Source organism: Gossypium arboreum, chromosome 1 (assembly GCF_025698485.1).
Source record: "Gossypium arboreum isolate Shixiya-1 chromosome 1, ASM2569848v2, whole genome shotgun sequence".
Classification (NCBI taxonomy): Eukaryota; Viridiplantae; Streptophyta; class Magnoliopsida; order Malvales; family Malvaceae; genus Gossypium; species Gossypium arboreum.
The window spans coordinates 1,071,455-1,094,439 of record NC_069070.1 but is presented as its reverse complement, the minus strand read 5'-3'; the positions used below and the strand labels follow the sequence as shown (position 1 = coordinate 1,094,439).

Below are 22,985 nucleotides of genomic sequence, written 5' to 3'. Positions count from 1 at the left end.
TTGATGATGGGAAGGGAGCTCGGCGAGAAGAGGTTTAGGGAGATATCGCAAGGAATAGTCGGGCTTTAAAGCCGATTACACCACAGACCGATCGATTTGGGGTTCCACTGACATCGTCAAAGAAGAAGACAGTGAAAAAATCGGAAAGAAGGATTGCAAGAACTTTGGGCGAGAACCGAATAGGAACCAATAGAGTACCCTCCTTTGTCAAAAACATTTACATCTGCGGGAATGATGTACCCGGACAAGATAGTCCACGAAACACGCTATGGTTAATTGAAAAGGGTCTTCAAAATGTCGATATAAATGTTATTGACAAAGGGGCTGATGTGAGTAAAGACGTCTCGAGGATACGCCCTTGTCCTCCTGGTTTCATGTTGAACAATTGGACTACCGAGGACCTTCTTGTAGTTTATAAGTCTTGAGTAATGCTCAAACGTTAACATTACGTTATGTCCTTATATATAATAGAATTCTTTTGTAAGAGCCTGCATTCGCTCTTTATCATTCAAATGAATATCAATGAAGATGCATTTCGTCATAATCTTTCACATTATCACTAATTTCATAATCATTTTCTCATGTCATAGCCAATCCTTACATTTGCCTCATCCTATGCCATAACATTTCGTTTGTTGGTTTCAATACTTGGATGCCCTCTATAGTTCCTTTTCCATTCAACTTTCGGTGCTCGGATGTCAACAACATGAACAAGCCCTATTCTGAGTCACGAAATTGATTTTGAGAAGGTTGTTTGTTTAGAAGAATTGAAGCAAGAAAAGCGCGAAGACTATGTCTCGTCTCGATTTGCTAAGAATGGTAGAACAAGAGGATGAACAGATTTTGCCTCATCAAGAATCTGTTGAAATAATAAATCTGGGAACCGAAGAAAGGAGGCAAGAAGTGAAGATTGGGACTTCTATTTGAGGGGCACTAGGCATAATTTGATTGCTTTACTCATGAATACAAAGATGTATTCAGTATGGTCATATCGAGGACATGCGAGATTGGATGAAGATATAGCGCCCATAAGCTCCCATTAAAGCGAATGCAAGCCCATTCAACAAAAGCTAAGACGAATGAGGTTTGAGATGTTGTTGAAGATAAAAGTGGAAGTCAAGAAGCAATTTGATCTTTGGCTTCCTACAAGCCTCAAATATCCGAATGGGTGGCTAACATAGTCCCGATACCAAAGAAAGATGGCAAAGTACGAATGTGCGTGGATTATCGTGACTGAATCGAGCAAGTCCTAAAGATAATTTTCCTTACCACTCATTGATACGTTGGTGGATAACACGACAAAACATTCATTGTTTTCTTTCATGGACGGATTCTCGGGGTATAATCGGATCAAGATGGCCCCGAGGATATGGAGAAAACTACCTTCGTAACAATGTGGGGAACATTCGCTACAAGGTGATGCCATTTGGGTTAAAGAATCTTTGGAGCAACATATCGAGGGCTATGGTAACGTTATTCCATGACATGATGCATAAGGAAATAGAGGTCTACGTCTACGATATGATTGCTAAATCAGGGAGGAAGAGCATGTAGTGAACTGAAGAAATTGTTCGACAGACCGAGAAAGTTCAGCTAAGGCTTAATCCCGCCAAATGTACGTTTGGGGCTACCTCGGGAAAGTTGCTAGGCTTCATTGTCGATGAAAGAGGTATCGAAGTTGATCCGGATAAAATAAAAGCCATCCAAGAATTACCACCCCGCGCACGCAAAAGGAAGTTAGAGGATTTTAGGAGATTAAACTACATCGCCCGATTTATCGCTCAACTTACCAACCAATGCGACCCAATCTTTCGGCTTCTTTGAAAATATAAACCGGAAGAATGGAGCGAGAAATGCCGGTAGCCTTTGATAAGATAAAACAATATTTGTCCGATCCTCCAATGCTAGTACCGCCAACTCCGGAAGACCATTGATATTGTATTTGATGTGTTCGAAAGTTCAATGGGTTACGTCTTTGGGGCAACACGACGAGTCAGGAAAGAAAGAAAAAGCGATCTACTACCTCAGCAAAAAGTTCACTGAATATGAGGCAAAATATTCGTCCATTGAGAAATATTGTTGCGCTCTGGTTTGGGTAGCTCGGAGACTCAGACAATATATGTTGTATCACACGACATGGCTAATTTCAAAGCTGGACCTAATAAAATACGTGATGGAATCGCCGGCACTATCAGGAAGAATGGCACGATGGCAGATCCTCCTTTCGGAATATGACATTGCCTATGTAAGTCAAAAGTCGATAAAAGGGAGAGCAATAGCTGACTTCTTAGCAACTCGAACGACAGAGGAATATGAGCCTTTAAGATTCGATTTCCAGACGAAGACTTAATATGCATCACGAAATAGAATCGAGTCATCAAAGAGAAGTCATAGAAGATGTGCTTTGATGGTGCGTCAAATGCTTTAGGGCATGGAATTGGAGCAATCTGGTATCACCAGACGGAATCATTATCCGTTCACCATAAGACCGAACTTCTTCGTACCAATAATATCGCAGAATATGAGGCTGTATCATGGGGCTTCGTGCGACTATCGAGCGAAACATCAAGATCTTGGAGGTGTCTGGGGACTCAAACCTAGTGATTTACCAAATCCGTGGAGAGTGGGAAGTGAGGACTCAAAATTGATTAAGTACAATGATTTAGTGGTTGGATTGATCAAGGAATTCAAAGAAATAGCTTTTCATTACTTCCCACGAGAAGAGAACCAACTGGGTGATGCCACGCCACTTTGGCTTCAATGTTCAAAGCAAGTAGAGAAGCGAAATAATGCCCTCAAAATGAGCATATCGAGGTCCCCGCACCTTGTTGTAGCATTGAGAAAGAAGTAGACGGACGGCCTTGGTTCTATGATATCTTAGAATATATCAAGAATCAAAGGTATCCCGAACAAGCGAATGAGAACGATAAAGAACAATTAGAAGAATGGCGGTGGATTTGTTCTTAATGGGGATATCTGTATAAAGAGGAAAGGAACAGATGCTTTTGAGATGTGTGGATGATGTTGAAGCCAGAAAAATACTTGAAGAGGTCCATGAGGGAATTTGCAAAACGCATGTCAATGGTTTCAATATGGCCAGAAAGATCATGAGACTCGGTTATTATTGGCTGACAATGGAAAATGACTGAATCAATTTTGCCAGAAAATGCCACAAATGTCAAATCTATGGCGATAAAATTCATGTAGCCCCTTCACCCCTTCATGTCATGACTTCTCCGTGGCCTTTTTCTATGTGGGGCATGGATGTCATAAGGCCAATTTCTCCAAAAGCATCAAATGGACATCGATTCGTTTTTGTGGTCATTGATTACTTCACAAAATGGATAGATGCCGCTTCGTTTGCCAATGTGACGAGGACTGCAGTTTGCAGGTTTTTGAAAAAGGAAATCATTTGCCGGTATGGTTTGCCTGAAAGAATCATTTCAGATAGTGCCACGAATCGAACAATAAGATGATGAAAGAAGTGTGTGGCGGTTCCAAATAAAGCATCATAACTCCTCGCCTATCGCCTAAAGATGAGCAGAACATTGAAGCGACCAATAAAAATATTAAGAGGATCATTGGGAAAATAAGCTGAGACATATAAAGATTGGCACGAGAAGCTTCTATTTGCTTTGTTTGCATATCGCACATCTGTGCGAACATCTACGGAGCAACTCCTTCTCTCTCGCTTACGGAATGGAAGTCGTGCTACCTATTGAGGTTGAGATCCCTCCTGCGAGTCTTAATGGAATTAAAGTTAGAAGAAGCGAGAATGGGTTCGAGCTCGATATGATTAGTTGAACCTCATCGAAGAAAACGTCTAAGAGTAATTTGTCACGGCGGATGTACCAGAAGAGAATGATCGCGGCCCATGACAAGAAAGTATGGCCAAGAGAATTCCACGAAGGAGAACTCGTACTGAGGAAGATTCTCCCAATACAAAAGGACCTGCGAGGAAAATGGGCACCAAATTGGGAAGGACCATACGTCGTAAAGAAGGCATTTTCAGGAGGACCTTTGATCCTTACCGAGATGGATGGCAAGGAGCTACTGAATCCAGTGAACTCAGATGCTGTGAAGAAATATTATGCTTGAGATGAAAACCCGAAAAGGGCATCAAAAAAAAAAAGGGATCAAGGCGAAAACCCCAAAAAGGCGTCTTGGTTAGCACAAAAGATTAGGATGAAAACCCGAGAGGCCCTAATGAGGTAAACCCGGCTTAAAGAGCGTGGCGTTTTTACGGTGGGTCAAGCAGTGAGACTACTGAGATTTGAAGCATTTTAAAGCTCAAATCTTCTACACAAGAAGCCGCTCGAAAAGATTTTGATTGAGGAGCGAGGAAGAGTTCATGTGTTGAATATCTAGAGCATTTGTATCCATTGAATACGATCCTTTCTTTCTTTTTGACATTTTTTACTCTCATTGGTTAACTTGCTTTGTTTGCCACATTTGAAATAGATGAATATGAAATATCATTTTTGTCCCTATCGACCTTTTCATGCATCTCATTATGTGTTTATTTACATGATAAATGGTGAAATGACACACTCTAAGCAAAAGAAATGTTAAGCATTACGGATGAAAATTTGATAAGCACAAGAGTCTCAAAGTAAGAACAAAGTTCAATCGGGGCAAAAGAGTGATATCGAGAAACGTCGATTACTCGTGAAGCTTGAAGAAGGTATAAGGCACGAAGAGAAAGTCGAGAATCAAAGCAATGAACACGGATCCTCAACAATCGTGGCTAAATGGACATACGACAAACATGCTTAAGGAGCTTTGCATAATCATGTAGGCATAAAAGCATTTAAGACAAACATGTGCATATCATGATAACATCATACATGGCATATACAGTACTCCAACAGAGCAAGAAATCTTGAATGAAAGTCGAATGAATCAAAGGAAAAGACACGAATTCTACCAAAGGATGGGTTTTGGTATTTTGATGTTTTTAATTCATGCTTTTCAAGGAAAATCAACTCATATTGCGAGAGATGAGTTGAGCCTCAAGACACGTTGAGGTATTTTTAATTGTTGTTTTCAAAATCAACTCATATTGCGAGAAGTGAGTTGAGCCTCGGGACACTGTTGAGGTATTTTAGTTTTAAATTGACTCATATTGCGAGAGGTGAGTTAAGCCTTTTAATTTTGTTTTCAAAATCAACTCATATTGCTAGAGGTGAGTTGAGCCTCGAGCACGTTGAGGTATTTTCAATTTTGTGTTTTAATCAACTCATATTGCGAGAGATGAGTTGAGCCTCAAGACACGTTGAGGTATTTTTAATTTTGTTTTCAAAATCAACTCATATTGCGAGAAGTGAGTTGAGCCTCGGGGCACGTTGAGGTATTTTTAGTTTATGTTTTAAATTGACTCATATTGCGAGAGGTGAGTTAAGCCTTTTAATTTTGTTTTTCAAAATCAACTCATATTGCTAGAGGTGAGTTGAGCCTCGAGAACGTTGAGGTATTTTCAATTTTGTGTTTTAATTTCAACTCATATTGCGATAGGTGAGTTGAGCCTCGAGTCCTGTTGAGGTATTTTCAATTCTGTTTTCAATTTACGTTGTTCAAGAATCAACTCATATTGCGAGAGGTAGGTTGAACCTTTTAATTTCTACTTTTTCAAAATCAACTCATATTGCGAGAGGTGAGTTGAGCCTCGTGACACTGTTGAGGTAATTTCAATTCTGTTGTCAAAAAATCAACTCAGTATTGCAGTGGCGAGTTGAGCCTCGGGTCACACGCCGAGGTATTTTCAATTTCCGTTTTCAATTTTTGCCTTTCAAAAAATCAACTCATATTGCGAGAGGTGAGTTGAGCCTCGTGACACGTTGAGGTAATTTCAATTCTGTTGTCAAAAAGTCAACTCGTATTGCGAGAGGTGAGTTGAGCCTCGGATCACACGCCGAGGTATTTTCAATTTCCATTTTCAATTTCGCATTTCAAAAAAAAAATCAACTCATATTAGAGAGGTGAGTTGAGCCTCGGGACACTGTTGAGGTAATTTCAATTTCATTTTCAAAATTCAACTCATATTGTGAGAAATGAGTTGAGCCTCAAGACACGTTGAGGTATTTTCAATTTCTGTTTTCAAAAATCAACTTATATTGCGAGAGGTGAGTTGACCCTTGGCTCATCTGTTGAGCTATTTTCAATTTCTATCTTTCAAAAAATCAACTCATATTGCGAGAGGTGAGTTGAGCTTGAGATCACCTGCGAGGTATTTTTTCAATTTATATTTTTCAAAAAATCAACTCACATTGCGAGATGTGAGTTGAGCCTCGAGTTACATGTCGAGGTATTTTCAAAATCTGTTTTTCAAATTGTTTTCAAAAATCAACTCATATTGCGAGAAGTGAGTTGAGCCTTGGCTCACGTCTTGAGCTATTTTCAATTCTTTTTTTTCAAAAAATTCAACTCATATTGCGAGAGGTGAGTTGAGCTTTTAATTCTGCGAGAGTTGAGTTGAGTCTTTTAATTTCATTTTTCAAAAATCAACTCATATTGCGAGAGGTGAGTTGAACCTCCATCACATATCGAGGTATTTTCAAAATCGCTTTTCAAGTTAAGTTTCAAAAATCAACTCATATTGCGAGAGGTGAGTTGAGCCTTGGCTCACGCTAATGAGCTATTTTCAATTTCTTTTTAATGTCTTTTTAGAGAGTCAATTCATATTGCAAAAATGAGTTGAGCTCGGGATCACATGCCGAGTAGAGAATAAAGATTGAAGGTGATTGAAGGCGCCGATTCGCCTCCTTAAAGTTGTAGTGGAGTTGATCGAGGCATCGGATCTTGTCTTTCCGAGTCGCAGAAGAGAAGACCAAAACCTTATCTCACCGAAGCGATAAAAGAGCATATTGAAATTGTAGATCTTATCTTTCCGAGTTACTGATGAAGCGGATCGAAGCCACAAATCTCATATCCTTGAAGTTACTTTGGAGCAGTTGAAGCTACAAGGCATATCTCGAATTTGCGATGGATTGAACCAAAGCTACAAGATGCGGTGGACTGAAAAGAGACTAACTAAACAAGAAGAGTTCCAAAGCAAGTCAAGACCTAGCAAGACCGGCAAGTTTGGTCTTCCTTGAAAGTCTTTGCTCTATTATCGTTGCACGACAATGAGCAAAGAGGGCATATAGAAGCCCAAATTGCCCGGCCCAATTATATGAAAACCCAACCAAACCTCTAAACCCACTAAAACCCTTAACCCATGACCCATTTACATCTACCCAAACCCAATTCAAAAGCCCATTAAGCCCCCAAAAAAACCTAACCCAAAAAAAAAACAAAGAAAAAAAAAGAAAAGAAAAACCTACCAAAAAAACCTAACCCAAAAAAAAAAAGAAGAAAAGAAAAACCTAACAAAAAAGATAAAAAACCTAGCCACCTAACCACTTTCCCACTTGCCCCATTTTTCCTCCCATTGTCTACCACCACCACCTACAAAATAGAAAAAAAAAAAGAAAATCATGTAAAAGATGGCTATAAAAGCCATTCAAAAATCATGTAAAAAGAAAGGAGGAGGATTTTACAAAGATTGAAAAAAAACACAAAAATCCTTCAAATTTTGAACACAAAAGAAACATCAATAAAAGGTTGCATCTTTTTCTTTTTCCTCTTCTTCGAATCTTTTTTTTCTTTTTTGTGTTGTTTTTTTCTTTCTTTATATATACATATATTGTTAAAAAATTTACCTTTTCCGCCACTGTGGTGTTGCATGGTACTTCGACGACGGTAGGAGATCGACGATCGACCGGTGACCGTGACCGCCCCCTTGGCCGGATTTCCTTTCCCCCTCCTTCTCTCTTCTTTCCCCTTCTTTTTTTAGGTATTTTATATATATTATGTATATATTTTTAATGCCATTAGTTATATATTTCTTATGTATATATTCTTAAATACTATTATATACATATATATATATATATATATATATATATATATATATATTTTAAATACCATATTGTGTATATATTATTATTACAAATTATTACTATTGTTAGTATTATTATAACTATTATTATATTAGTGTATATTTTATGTACATATGTATATATATATTTTTGCACATATCATTATTTTATATTATTGTTGTAAATTTTTATGTATATATTTTTATATACGTTTCCTAATATTTTCTTTTATTGTAGATATTATTATTATTATTATTACATACTTTTATTATATGCATATATATATATATATATATGTATTTTTATGTACATATTATTATTTTATATTATTATTACCAAATATATCATTTTTCCTATTTTATTATTAGTACATGATTTGTTTTATTTTGTAAATATCATTATTATTATTATTATTCTAATATTCTAGTATTCCATGTTAATATTTTTCATTAATGATATCATTTTTTAAGGTCCTTTATCTATTTTAATTTCTCACTTTAGGAATATTTTTCTCATGTTTTAATTAATTTCAAAAATAAGACAATGTACCAATTTAATATTAAGCCATCGATTTTATCGCTATGTTGGGTGAAATTCGTCGGCTTGTGTTAAAAAACGGGACACCCTTTCTAAAAAAAAAAAATCGAAAACTAAAAATTCTCATTTTTCAATCGGATCATGATTAAATATTATATTGAACTCGTATTTTTGAAAATCAAGTCAACACATGTTTATGAGATACCAATTTTGGGCGTCGCGAGGGTGCTAATACCTTCCTCACGTGAATCGACTCCGAACCCCAATTTTCTCTGGACTTTCATGTAGACCTAAATTTGGCCTTCTTTTTGTTTTAAAATAATTTTATTAGGTGTCCGATCACACCTATAAAAAGGATCGTGGCGACTCCTTTATTAATAAAATCGAAAGTTAGTTTTCAAATGTTTAATAAATCGCCACAATTAGCGACCAAGCGAAGCTAAAATTTTTTTTTTACGTCGCTACAGTTCATTATTGAATAAATAGTGCTCTTTTAAAAAAAAATTATCAATCTGTATGTCTCCCAAATATATAAGGATTTTCGAGACTTGATAACATATTAAAGATCAATCACAACCCCATCTAAATAGTAGTTAAAATAGCCAAATATAATATAATATTAACGACCATAGTAGATTGTTGGTAGATAAGCTTTCAAGTTTTGATCCGATCAAGGAATTTGATATAATTGATCAAATGTGATCCTCTAAATAGGTTTCTCCAAGTGAATTAATCTTCAATTATGGACTTGAATCATTTCACAATATTAACATAACTCAAAGGTTTGTTTAAATAAATTATCAATCTTCCAAATACGACAAGTTGTTATTTTGTCACAGTGGTGCTGGCGGAAACACTTCCATTGGCACATTGCAACTTCAAAATATGGCAACAATTTACCATAAATCTAAAATAAAGTCAAATGATTGTATGAAATAAATTAACTTTACTAATTTTGTTGAACTTTTGATTACCACTATAAAGGTGTAGTTGTAGCACTATGTAGGTTACATAACTTGTCTTATTCAGAATTAATAATCTTTTGAAGTAAAATATTACTGCATGATAACATGTTAATTTGCATGACATTTTGAGTTTAATTCGATTTATTTCTGAATTGATCCCTGCTAAATTAGTGCTTTTATCTTATCAGGGATGCAATTTGGAGGCTAAGAGACAAAAACAAGCAGAAAAGGACCAAATTGAAACACAATCAATGAAATGAGGCCGAATAAAAAATATGGAGAAAGCCAGCCAAGGACTCATCAAATTTTTTGACTTTGTAAAAGCCAAAAATATAAAAAAAATCTTATTTTATTATTTATTTATTTTTGTTTAATTTTATGTTAAACTAGTTAGGGCTAAAATTAGTAAGTTCCATGTATATAAATAGGGCCTTAATGTACTTAGGAATGACATATCTAATTCTACATTCTGACTTCAATTTGAAATTGAATTGAATTATTTTTCTTTTCCTTTCAATTTGGCCTGAGAATTCTATTACTTTCATTTCAATTTCTTTGTCCTTTCAAAATTCGTCCAATTGCCTTCCAAGTCCTTTCATTCCCTATTCTTCACCATAATTATCAAACCACCTTTCAAAGTTTACAAAGCATGAATAATTTCATGCTTCACTAAATTCCATCTTAGCTTTAGGCCGATGTTCTTTTCGGTTGGGAATCGTGAGATTCGTATCCATACTAAAAATCCTTCCATTCGGTATTCATATTTTTCCTAAGTATCGGGATTGACAACTTATCCCTTAAAGTTGACTCAATTTCAAGTTAAAAAGTACACGTTGGGTTGGAGTTGTATTTGCTGACAGTTGGAGAAATGAGTCGGTCGTGCTGTATTCGAATCTTCGAGAACAAATCAATGAGGAAGTGATCGGGTTTAAACGACCCAATCGGTTGAGGCCGTTAATTCGAGTTGAGTTCTTCAGAGTGCAAGGCTGCTGGAATCTTGAATCGGGGACACGTGTACCTTGATTAGATGATTGGTAAGGGTTGGTTTACTGGTCGTACTAGGACAAGCTACGAGAGGAAGAATTAGTGGTTAGGACGTTCTTAACTGCTATGACCAGCTTATCTTTTGGAGGAGAAGATTAATTTTCAAGGATCGATTCTTAATCCGGAATCTATCAAGTCTAAGGTCCGTTTAAAGTCATGGGCACTACTTTTGCCACGAATTTCGACACGACAAACATTTTGTTCACAAGTTAAATGCAGAAGTAGATTATAACATCCAATCCTTGTAGACTCAACCCTACTACCACTCTTTACTACTATTTAAAGTTATTTTTGTAGGAATTATTTTTGGTGGTTTCGACACCCATTCTTCCTCTCGTAGTTGGTCCCGGTATGACCTGCAAACCAACCCTTACCAATTGTCTAACCGAGATACACGTGTTCCCGATTCAAGATTCTGACAACCTTGCGCTCTAAAAACCCAACTCGAATTAACAGCCTCAACTGCATGGGTCGTTTAAACCCGATCACTTCCTCCTTGATTTATTCTCAAAGGTTCAAATACAGCACGGCCGACTCGTTTCTCCAACTGTCAGCAAACACGAGTCTAACCCAACATGCACTTTTTGACTTGAATTTGAGTCAGCTTTAAGGGATGAGTTGTCAATCCCAATAATTAGGAAAAATAGGAATATTGAATGGAAGGATTTTTAGTATGGATACGAATCTCACAATTCTCGACCAGAAAAAACACCGGCCTAAAGTTAAGATGGAATTTAGTGAAGCATGAAATTATTCATGCTTTGTAAACTTTGAAAGGTGGTTTGATGATTATGGTGAAAAATAGGGAGTGAAAGGATTCGGAAGGTAATTGGATGAATTTTGAAAGAACAAAGAAATTGAAATGAAAGTAACAGAATTCTCACGCCAAATTGAAAGGAAAAGAATAATAATTCAATTCAATTCCAAATTGAAGTCAGAATGTAGAATTAGATCTGTCCTTCCTAAGTACATTAAGCCCCCTATTTATATACATGAAATTTATTAATTTTAGCCTTAACTAATTTAACATAAAACTAAACAAAAAATAAATAAATAATAAAATAAGATTTTTTTCTATTTTTGGCTTTTACAAAGTCAAAAAATCTGATAAGTCATTGGCTTTCTCCACAATTTTTATTCGGCCTCATTTCATTGATTGTGTTTTAATTTGGTCCTTTTCTGGTCATTTTTGTTTCTTAGCGTCCCAATTGAATCCCTGACAAGATAAAAGCACTAATTTAGCAGGAATCAATTCAAAAATAAACCGAATTAAATACAAAATGTCATGCAAATTAACATGTTATCAAATCTCCCTACTTAACTCATGATTGTCCTCAAGCATATTGTTCCTTCAAACATTAGAAATTATTCTACAATTTATTAAAAATTGAGCCCCTTTTTCGCATCCATAATCAATGTAAACAACATAGGCAAAAAATAAATAAATTTTTAGAATATATAGTTTGAGCGACAAATGTCATAAAACTGAAATATGTGAACTAAATCATTTCACAAAATTGAGTTTGAATCCAATAATTTGCAAGGTATTATTAATTAATCATGCATTAAAAAAATATTTAGACATGGTCAAACATTTTTACTCGAGCTAGGATGACAACCCAAGCACTCTATCCCGGTTACTCCATTCAAACAGTCTTTTTTTTTTAGACTTGGTTAGCGGAGTGTTTGTAAGTTCTTAATTTATCACTTTTACCCTTTTATGCGAGATGAAATGACAACCCAAGTACCTCACCTCGGTTACTAAATTCGGTCACGTTTTTGAAACTTTCACTCATAACTTGAGCCTTTATTTATTTATTTATGTACAAGTAAATATATATATATTTTTCAAACAATCAATTTATATGAAAAATCAAGTTACATATATCAACCTTAAAACACAAATGTCGACCAATCTAGATACTTGAACACTTTAATTTAAAAATTACCCAATTGTCCAAATTGACTAACTAATGAGATTAGAGGCTCAATGCCAAAATAAACTATCAAATAAATCTAGCTTAAGATTGAACATATACAAAAAAGAGACATGCAGCAAAAATCATGCATGCATACTTACAATTTTTTGTAAACCTCAAAACTAATATTCCTACAACATCTATTTTATAATATTCATTTTCTTTAAAATTTTATTTTAAACTATGCCTCATAAAAACTGATGTTTCATCTAATGGAGGACTTTACTAATACAATATTAATACTTTAAGAATGTAATTAGTATATTTTAAAGTTTGAAGACTAATTCACAATAAAAATTATAATTTGGAGATCTACTATGAATTTAACTCATTATTTAAAAAAATCCAAGCCATAAACTCAAATTAGGGAAGTAGTCTTACAAGGCAAACTACGAATGCTATTCAAACAATCAGATAAAATTAGGTAAGGCTCTTCAATAACCAGTGTGGGATATTAAAAGAGCCCTAAGCATTATTAGAAAACCAAGCAAACATGTCGGCTCTAGATATGATAATCATATCATAATACCAAACAAACCTCCCAAAACCATCTTTTTTCCCCTTTCTTTACCTCACTCTGCACAGCAACGATACAAGAAATTCAACTCCATCGGATGACCACACTCAGCACATTGCACCCTCTCCGGAATTCTACCACCGTTACCCGGAAGGATAAGGCGAGTGCAATGATGGTGCTTGATAACCCCTTCCAACTTCTTACGAAGTGCTGGGATAAAACCCATTTGCTTGGCAAGTTTTTCCCATTCATCAAAGCTCTCCATTGTGCTAAGCACTTTCTCTCCATTGGCTTTCACCATTTCACCCAATCCAGTGTAGAACACAGCCCATCCATTTTTACTACTGTCATATCCAAGCATCGTCATCACTTCTTGCTTTATAAAATCGTTTTCAATGGTCTTCCCATGTTGGGTTTTCGAGTACAACATGCTCTCTAATAGGTTCCAAAAGAACCACACATTGTCATCTTCCCAAGCATGGCTAAGTTGCTTCTCTTTGATTAAACCAGTAATCTTTTTCACTCGTTCCCTTGCATTTTTCTTTCCAACATAAACCATTTCTATGCCAATATCGAGAGCCTTTGCAACCCCTTTTGTTGCGGTAGTGAAACATTCGATCCATTCCATTTCCACACCACCATAGAAACAAACCACTTTCTGTTGGCTCACCTGATTATAGCAACACAACCAAAAATAAATTAAGCATATTAATTGATATACACATATATACTAAAGTTATGTGGGGATATTCATGTACCCAAGTAGGTAAGTTTGGTTCAAGGCGAGCAACGAGAAGGTCAAGTGTCCAAGGTTTAGCTTTCCAAAAACTTTCTTCTTTTTCACTGCTAAACGGGAAAGCTGAATTTCCCCACATCCACATCATGTTGAGTGCATTTGGGCATAAAACCTTTCCTTGTGGATTCAATGTCACCACAATTGGTTTCTGAGCAAAACCCCATTCTTCCCTTATGTATTTAATCACTGCTGGTTCAATGGCAACAGGGTTGCTCACAGTATACCACGACATAATTGATTGCAGGGTCGAAAACTTTTCCTGATAACCATCATTCCAAGTTGTTCTGTCCACAATTGGGAGCCATATAATCTCATAGTTAAGCCCACATGATACCCTTTCTCTGTAAACAACTTCAAGAACCCGAATCTCCTCTTGGGAGATATCAAGATCTGAAATGAGCAATAAAACATGCTTTCTTCTGAAGACATTGATGTAAACCTGTTAAATTATACCAGCAACGTTAACATACGATCCAATGAATTTTAAAACATGGTTGAAACTTGGATCATGGAATTAAACAGACCTCGGCCTTGTCTGGATTCAAGACATTCTCTTCCTTGCCGAAGATGTTTTGGAGAATCTTCAAGTTGTCCACTTGAGGTGTTTCAATGGTACGCTTGAAGTGTTCAAAAGCTTCCATTAGCTTCTTCTCATCTGCATTTCATTACAATCATACTCAATCTTTTATATAAATGTATATATATATATAGGATTTATATTTCTAGATTTATCGTCAAGGATGGGCTCACGAATACGCTCGTAACAAAGACGTAATCGACTTTGAAGGTGTTCATGTATGCTGCTAACTTTATGTGCCAAGCTTGATAGCTCCCATGCGTCCGAAGTCGATGTAGTGAACCTGAAATGATTCAAAGAAAAGATTTAATTGTTGGTAAATTGAATGTCGTCATATGTCTGATTGAGCACATAGAAAATTCATGACTCACTCATGTCTCATCCCTACAAGGCCTGTAATTTTCCTAGCACAAGCGACGACACTCGAAATGATCCAGTAGGTAGCAGTGTGGATATGAGCCATGGCAGTTGACAATGGTGGCTCATCGATGGAAATATACTTAGAAGGTAGCTCAGTAAGCTCAACAATGCACTCGGTTACATCGACCATTGCATTGATGAGCTTGCTGAGTGCATCAAAGTGGGATTTCAGTGTTTGGGAGTGCTCTAAAATATCGGGTTGCTTGAGGAGAGCCACTGATTTTGCCAATGAGTTGGAAGTGCAAAGCTGAGCGATCAGCCAAAACTCCCCGAAATTCACTGCAAAAGCCGCTAATGTTAGCACCACTTTTGCACCCCATGAATAGCTTGAAAGCATGTTGAAGATCGCCATTGTTGTTGCATGAGCATCACCTCCTCTGGAACACTTGCATGATAGCTACAAAACATCAACTTAGGTTACGATCGTTATTTGCCGGTTTCAAAAATGATCATTCCGAAAGCAAGATAAAACAGCCGAATAACCTCGCAGCAGATTTTGTGTAATGCATCAAGCTCGCCATCAACGGCTGACAAGTTGGTGTGATCGTCGGATGCATCGATGTGTCCCTACAAGACAAAACAAACCCAAAGCATTGTCATGAAAATCTTTCCATTTTCTGGAATATAAACATCATGAAATCTTAAGTTTATCAAAGTTTACATTCATAGAAAGATTAATGTTGGGAATGATATGACGCAAAACATTGCGAGTGACTTGAAGAACTGGTGTAACATCAACAACACGACTAGCGGGGACATGAGTCGACAGAATTCGCTCGTTCATCGCATCGTCGAACATCCAATGCTCATTCCTCATCGAATTCTGGGATGTTTTTGATGAGGATGAGACTGAGGAAGGGCGAGCCATTGTCGAATACATGGAAGTACTACTATTTTTTTTATGTTTGATGTGTTTACTGAGCATTGTAGGGTTTATATAGTGCTGAGAACTAACTGTTTTGTTATTTGTTTAAGGTTTTTTTTTTTTTTTTTTTTGAAATACATATAAATAATATTACACAACGTTATAAACGTTGATTCCGCTGATATGTATGTATCAAATATTTTAATATTATTTATTAATATATGTTTGTACGAAAGTAGTTTGTCATGTGCTCGTATGAACGCCTTCAAGTTTTTCATGTGCCCTTAAAATTAGGATCAGTAATTATATAATTACTGTAATTGATAGTGTCAAGTTCATGGTGTAATATTTAATTTTTAAGTACCACGAACTTGATATCTTCTACAATATCCGAGTTGTGGAAATTTTTTTTTTAAAAGATAATGTAATATGATTAAAATTTAAGGAAAATATAAATTGAGGTGGACACTAATGAATGTTGACTTTCACTTAAAATTTCTAACAATACCCGTTAATTTTTATGTAAACAAGCAATTGAATTTGTTAGTTTATCACAAAACACCAAAGCAAATAGTTTTTTATGTTCTATCCTAAACCCTAAATGGCCAAGTATTTGGAAATGATAATTTTCAAGCATATCACAATGGCTGCCCACTTATTGACATTTGAGCGAAGACAAATGGCCGAGAATCATTCATCAATTAATGGATGTCGATTTCTATCATGAAAGATAAATTGGGAGAGTTGCTTACGCTCTATCATTCTTATTCACTCTTATTGAACAATGGAGATTAAAGACTGATACATTTTATCTCTCATGCAACGAAGCGACAATAATGCTAGAAGATGTAGTGTTGCTAACAGGACTTCCAATGGACAAGCATCCTATAATTGATAGATCTGACCATAATCTAGGAAAATCCTTTATGAAACATTCAAAAAAGGTACTATCTTCCATTTGATTTCGAAAGGCTTCAAGTGAAGTTAGACTAGTTGAAGAAGAATTTTGAGCGTATTTTGGAGAAACCAATGCCCGTTGATATTTATTGCCATGCTTGAACATACATTCTACTCTTGATCAAAAGTATGCTTGTGGAAAAAAAAGTTTGGCAACTTAGTTCATACCATGTACCTCCTTTTGTTATAAAAGTTTTGGTCGGCTAGTACATATGGTTGAGCTTTGCCATTTTGGCTTGCCTATACAAGCCATTGTGCAAAGGGTGTAAAGTAGGGAATAATTAAGGAAGTAAATAGCTATCTTGTGATTTTATAGTTGTAAGGATAGTATCGACTTTCGCTCATTGGATCTATACCTTCTAAACCTCTCAATTACCCTCAAGGTAGATGGAAAATAAAACCCTAAACCTTAAAATCCATTACTTTTTAAATGTTTTATATTTGTATTAATATTTTGTAATTTAATTGGTGGTCCAAGCAATGTAACCATATGACATACTACAAGGATAGTTTGGCATTGATGTTAGAAACAATTGATAGGGAATCCAATGTTTTGATTAATTGTGTTCTACTAGTCAGAGTTCAATTACATTAAGTAATATCACTTGCTAATGTAATTTAAATTCAATATCTTTTTTTTCAAATTGTTTTTGAATGTCATGCCAAGCAGAAGAGATTGCTATCATACTACTGCTAGAGTTACGCGTGCAGAGTTATGTTTTTACTATATACAAACCATTATATGCTTTTCTTGCATTGAGTGACTTTAATTAGATCAAGTATTACAAAAATTCAAGATGGTCCAAAGAATTCTAATAAATTCAGAGAACAAGGATAACTATGAACCCATTGATCTACGTACATTTGGGCTGAAAGCATAATTGAGTCATTAAATTTGTACAACACGTAAGATATTGAAGAAATCGTCTCCAACAAAGACCACAGGTTGTATAGATCAAGAACGACAATTTTTAAAGCTTTTTACGCTATATATATAGAATGGTGTAGGGACAATGGTAAACCATATATGTATTCTTCAAGAAAGCCTCCATTTTCTTAGATGGATCATCTAGTTTCTAATATTAGATGAGGAACATGAAAGCGTGGGCTGAATTTATTATCAGCTATTGTTATTTATCTTAAAAAGAATAAATTAAGATTGTCGTAAATTTAAATATCAACAACTCCTAGCAACATGTTAGGGTCCCAATGGCAAAATAAATCATGCTGTGTACCCGTCTTCATTGCTTCCCCGGAAAACACGACACATTTACAATTTTTTTTTTTTTGGGGGAAGAGAAAAAAGGAGCGTGATAAACGTATCAGATATTTTAATATTATTTATTAATATATGTTTGTACGAAAGTAATTTTTCAAGTTTTCTATGTGCCCAGGATCTATACTAAGATATAATTACTGTAATTAAGTGATCTGGATAACATGCATCCATGAACTTTATGTTCTTCTACATTAATGTCTGAGTTGTGGACAATTTTTTTTTAAAAGAAGATAATGTAATTTAATTAAAATTTAAGGAGAATATAAATTGAATTCAACACTAATGAATGTTGAGTTTCACTTAAAATTTCTAGCAAAATCATTAATTTTTTCACGGATCACCAAAATAAATAGTCTTTTACATTCTATCCTAAAGCCTGAATAGTCAAATATTTAGAAATGATAATTTTCAAGCATATCACAATGGCTACTCATTTATTGACATTTGAGCGAAGACATATTGCCGGGAATCATTCATCATATGTCGATTTCTATCATGAAGGATAAATTGTGAGAGTTTTTTATGCATCATTCTTATTCACTCTGATTAAATGATGGAGATTAAAGATCCATATGTTTTATCTCTAATGCAATGAAGTGACAATAATACTAGAAGATATATTGTTGCTTACAGGACTTTCAATGAAGAGGCATCCTATAACTGACTGATCTGAACATAATCTAGATAAATCCTTTATGAAACATTCAAAAAACTGACCGATCAATTCTTATAAGGCCTCAATATTTCCATGATAAGCAGGCCTCATGAATTCCGGACGCATTTTTGAGAGAATAATAGCTACAAACTTACTCGACTGCTAGCCTAAACACAAGTTAGCCTCAGCACATGATAACTTAGGATCGGTTTGGATGGATGGGCGTTTACCTGCAGTTAGTGTAACTGTTGTGGTGAAATTCGATACTATAATGTAAAACAAAATGTAAGTTAAAACGCACTACACCACACCCCACCTCCTTCCAAACCCACCCTTTATATGCTATAGATATATATAAAACAAAAACCAGAAGAGATAAAAAGGTTGAAGAGACTCCCAAAATTAGAAAAAAGTTAAATTATGCTATTATTTCTTATATTTTGTAAAAGTTATGGATTTAGTCCTTATAATTTTTTAATTTTGAGGATTTTATTCTGACCCTATTAGCTATTAAATTCAATTACTAGTTCTCTATTATGCATTCAGTTGTAGATTTAGTCTACATTACTCAATTGAGTCATTCTAAGTTTATATATTTTTTCAAATTTTGAAGTCTTAATGTAAATGACAATCGTTAATCCATTAACTAAATTTTAATGAATAATATGTGAAAATGACAAGTTAACATACGATAATATGTATGCCGCGTCATATTTTGAAAATAACAAAACTTAGTATATTTAACTATTATCATTTGGTAAGGGTTGAAATTTTAACATTTGAAAAGCACGAATACTAAAAATTACCAAATTAAAATATATGAATTAAATCTACAACTTTCATAAAATATAGAGACTAACAACATAATTCAATCCCTTTTAATCTCCACTAGCTCAACCCACTAAGTAAATAAAATACCCAAAGCCCAACATTAGTCTAGGGGCGTTCAAATTTCGGTTAAAACCAAATTAATTGGTTGAACCAATCTAATTTTGTTAACCTGTCAATTAACCAATCTAATTAGTCGAAGTTTGGTTAATAATTTTTTTGAAGTTTAGTTATCGGTTAATTCGGTTCGAGATCGAGTACTTAACAGAATTTAATAATTAATAATACAAATTATATGTAGTTTTAATTCAGAAAATTCGATCAAATAAATATTATCAATTTATTTTTCTTGATATGTTTTATAAATGTTTTGATAAAAAAAAACATAAAAATTTCGGTTAATTCAGTCGAACAATAAAATTAACTGAAATATTTCAATTTGGTTAATTTTTTTGAAAAAGTTTCAATTCAATTTTAAAGAATTAAAATACTCAATTAACTTTATTAATACTAATTCGATTCAATTAACACTTCAATTAATTGTTTGAACACCCCTACATTATCCTATTCAAAAGTAACAAGACGAACTTAAACACTGTTAACAAGACACGAAAAATCCTTAGCTTCTCCGAACAGAAAAGAACATGAAAAAGACACCCACAAATGAAACACCTTTTCGCTTTAGGAATTGAAAAAAAAAAAAAAAGACTTGTTAAACAATGGTGGCAACAATCATTCAAAAGAAAGGCTTTCAAGCAATGACATTACAGAATCCGTTAACTTTGAAAATGGGTCAAGTATTTACTGCCTTTGCCCTTGGTTGTGGTATTGGTATAGGCTGTGGTATAAATCTAGGTACTGCTCATAACATTTGATTTTTAATGAAAAAAAAGAGAAGAAAACCTTATCTTTTGAGTTGTGAAGATGAATTGGGGTGATTTGTTTGGTCCCAAAAATGATGATTTTGGTCCTAATTTGCTTCCCAAAAAAACTTGTATGTATCAATTTTGGTATCACTTTCATTTTGGTTTTTTTACTACCTAATGGAAAAAATGCGGGTTAGTGAAATGGATATTAACTCTCTGATTGGATGTTAATGGCATGGGAACTACACACTTAAATGGATTCGAACTCATGTTTTTTTGTTTGGATATTATTGGTTTTTGATCTGGTATGTTTATTGATTTATAATTTGTTAAAAGCTTAAATTTTTTGTGCCTTGTGATTGTGATTTTTAGTTTAGTGTTAATTAGGATAGGTCCGATAAGAGGAATAAAAGTGGGTACACAAATCGCATGTAATTAGATAGGGTAGTCTTTCTTTCTCTTAATAGGAACAAAATAAAATTTATGGGAACGAAAAATATATATATTTTTTTTTTTGGAATTGTTTATTTTAGTCAATAATGTCATATATAGTAAATTGTTGAAGAGGGGCCGACCTTTTTAATGTATTGTCTGGTCATAGTTGATGGACCTTTTAATGTGTTGGTATTGTCTTTGGATCAAGCGAGGGTTTGATCTCTCAATTATGATGATAGCTTAAGTCTAAGGTGGACTTCACATAGCGAGAGTGTTTTGTTGAATCCATATCTGCTTCTATTTGGATGTTTATGGTTTTTGAGATGGTGGGTTCGTTGATTTGTAGTTTGTTAAAGCTTGAACATTTTCTGTTTTTTGAGAGTGACTTTTAGCTCAAGGTCGATCCAGTTCTAAGAACGAAAATGGAAACACGAGTCACCATTTCTTTGGCATCTAATTCAATAGGATAGTCTTTGTTTGATTCATTTAGTAAGAACGAAATACAATTTTTCAAAACTTATATGATTACATTACATAGTTGCATCTAGAATAAGGAATGAATTAGTAGCATCAAAAGTTTTATGATCGATGAACATATCGTACGGTGAACGATGCAAGTTTTTCCGGTATTTCTAGTTCATGGTACATTCTTTCGCGGATATTGTGTTAACCGCACTGTAATATCAGGTACGATACCTATGTTGGGACAAGTTATGAGTGCAACTAGAGGCGCAACAGATGCGTTTTCTGGTGTTAGCAAACACGTAAATGGTGCTGTAAGTTAAATGCGCGGTTTTATGATCGCCTTTCGTCTTTGATTTTTGTTTGTTTGATCGCAATCTGCATTTCTCGTCTTTCTTGTGTTGTTTTAGTTAATGAAATTCGGAGCTAAGAGCATTGAAGCCGGGATTGGATGTGGTGTCGGTTTTGGCCACGGTTTCGGTGTCGGTATGCAATGTCCTCATTGAACCAGCTTTGCTTTCTATTATCTTTTTTCCCATGCTGCAATACAAATAATGTGCGCTATGAACTAAAGACATTGGTTTTTTACGGAGAATGTTGTTCCCGGTACAGGACTCTCTGCGAAGCCTGGGATGTTGCACCAAATTCAATGTTGTGTTATAGAAACAATGGCGAAATTGATGATGAAGTTCGGAAAGGCTCCCGGATTACCTTTCATTGGAGGTGCTTTTCCTGTATCGTTTCGAAGTGGTTGGACCACAACGAATGAACCATCCCGAAATCCACTCGGAAACATGAACCAGCTAGTGTCAAAGCTAGCAGATTCTACATCTCAAGGGTTGCCTGGACCCGGGATTACGAGCAGAGGTTCAACTTTTGGAACTCGAGCAGAAAAAGTTCTCAGTAGTTTTTTGCAAAATCCAGTTTTCAACGATGACGAATCCTGCCAAAATGAACTGGTATGCAAAGCTACTTTTATGCTTGTGCGTGTGGCATATCGTGTTTACACGACCCGGGAACGAGCGGTTGTGTTTTGTTCCGATTTTGGTTATCAGTGATTGCGGTAGGCAGTTGCATGCGATAATTAACCTGGTTTGGTTGATTTGTAGGCGGCACGGTTGCCAACTGAAAACAACATGCTTCAATCGGTAATGCCCCTTATTTGCTTTGCAACCCGGTTTTTGTTGTTTTATGTTCGTGTTCGTGTTCATGTTCGTTGTCTCGTTCAGAATGTGTTAGAATTTCTACTTTCCGTTCAGGTAATGAAACATAAACAAATCATCGAACAACTTATGGAGGAAAATCGGAAGCTTCATCAGATACTTACGGAAGACCTAAACATACCTACTAGCAAGCTCCAAACCGGTTACTTGAGTAAAACGGAATCTCCATGTTCGGATTGCTTCTTTTGCCGAAGGAAACAAAGGAGAAACAGACGATGATTAGTCGTCTCGTGCCTCATTCGAACGTGCACACTCGCGCCCCCACAACCGGCCTGGTTATGACTAATCGGAATTTGATTTTCTTATGTGCCGTTTTCAGTTGCATACCAACAAAATTCAACCATTTTCACTCTAGAAAACACAAGACATGACAAATGTTTGTACAAAAGTATGTTTGTTTTCACTCAAAACAGGTCTTTTTCAGAAGCAATAAAGGTCATTTTAACAAGAGACATGAATGTCTTTTTTATTTCCTTGGTGCCAGAGACATGAGTGTCTTTTGGTTGTTCCCTTACTATCCGAGTTTTTACTAGTCCTTTCGAGATTTTTAAGTTGTTAGTAAAAGTATCATGGAAATCTTTGTAGTAAGATTCAAATTGTATTTTTCATTTTTACTTAAAAATAAGTAAATTAGTTGTTATATGTTAAATTAAAAAGTAAA

At 35.1% G+C, this 22,985-nt stretch overlaps 3 protein-coding genes across 6 annotated transcripts; 1 reads left to right on the top strand and 2 right to left on the bottom strand.

The window, feature by feature from the left end:
- Positions 1-13,016: 13,016 nt before the first annotated feature.
- Positions 13,017-15,106, bottom strand: LOC108481497 (protein SIEVE ELEMENT OCCLUSION B-like). The gene is made up of 5 exons (XM_017784623.2): positions 14,706-15,106; positions 14,508-14,617; positions 14,282-14,412; positions 13,720-14,196; positions 13,017-13,631 (listed from the first exon to the last, which is right to left on the bottom strand). Exons 1-5 carry the CDS (start codon positions 15,104-15,106, stop codon positions 13,017-13,019), a joined length of 1,734 nt encoding a protein of 577 aa, XP_017640112.2.
- A 23-nt stretch (positions 15,107-15,129) lies between these two features.
- Positions 15,130-15,658, bottom strand: LOC128290382 (uncharacterized). The gene is made up of 2 exons (XM_053025800.1): positions 15,416-15,658; positions 15,130-15,321 (listed from the first exon to the last, which is right to left on the bottom strand). The coding sequence occupies exons 1-2, from the start codon at positions 15,632-15,634 to the stop codon at positions 15,181-15,183; spliced, it is 360 nt and encodes a 119-aa protein (XP_052881760.1). The 5' UTR covers positions 15,635-15,658; the 3' UTR covers positions 15,130-15,180.
- Positions 15,659-20,198: 4,540 nt separating this feature from the next.
- On the top strand, positions 20,199-22,985 carry LOC108482232 (uncharacterized). Of its 4 annotated transcripts, none has more exons than XM_017785345.2 (6): positions 20,199-20,332; positions 21,327-21,415; positions 21,512-21,587; positions 21,714-22,060; positions 22,211-22,249; positions 22,361-22,985. In XM_017785345.2, exons 1-6 carry the CDS (start codon positions 20,263-20,265, stop codon positions 22,541-22,543), a joined length of 804 nt encoding a protein of 267 aa, XP_017640834.1. In that variant the 5' UTR covers positions 20,199-20,262; the 3' UTR covers positions 22,544-22,985. The 4 variants fall into 4 exon arrangements, with proteins under 4 accessions (XP_017640834.1, XP_052881742.1, XP_052881741.1 ...); XM_053025781.1 differs by lacking the exon at positions 20,199-20,332 and adding an exon at positions 20,434-20,965; XM_053025785.1 differs by lacking the exon at positions 20,199-20,332 and adding an exon at positions 20,436-20,965 and having other exon boundaries at positions 21,327-21,410.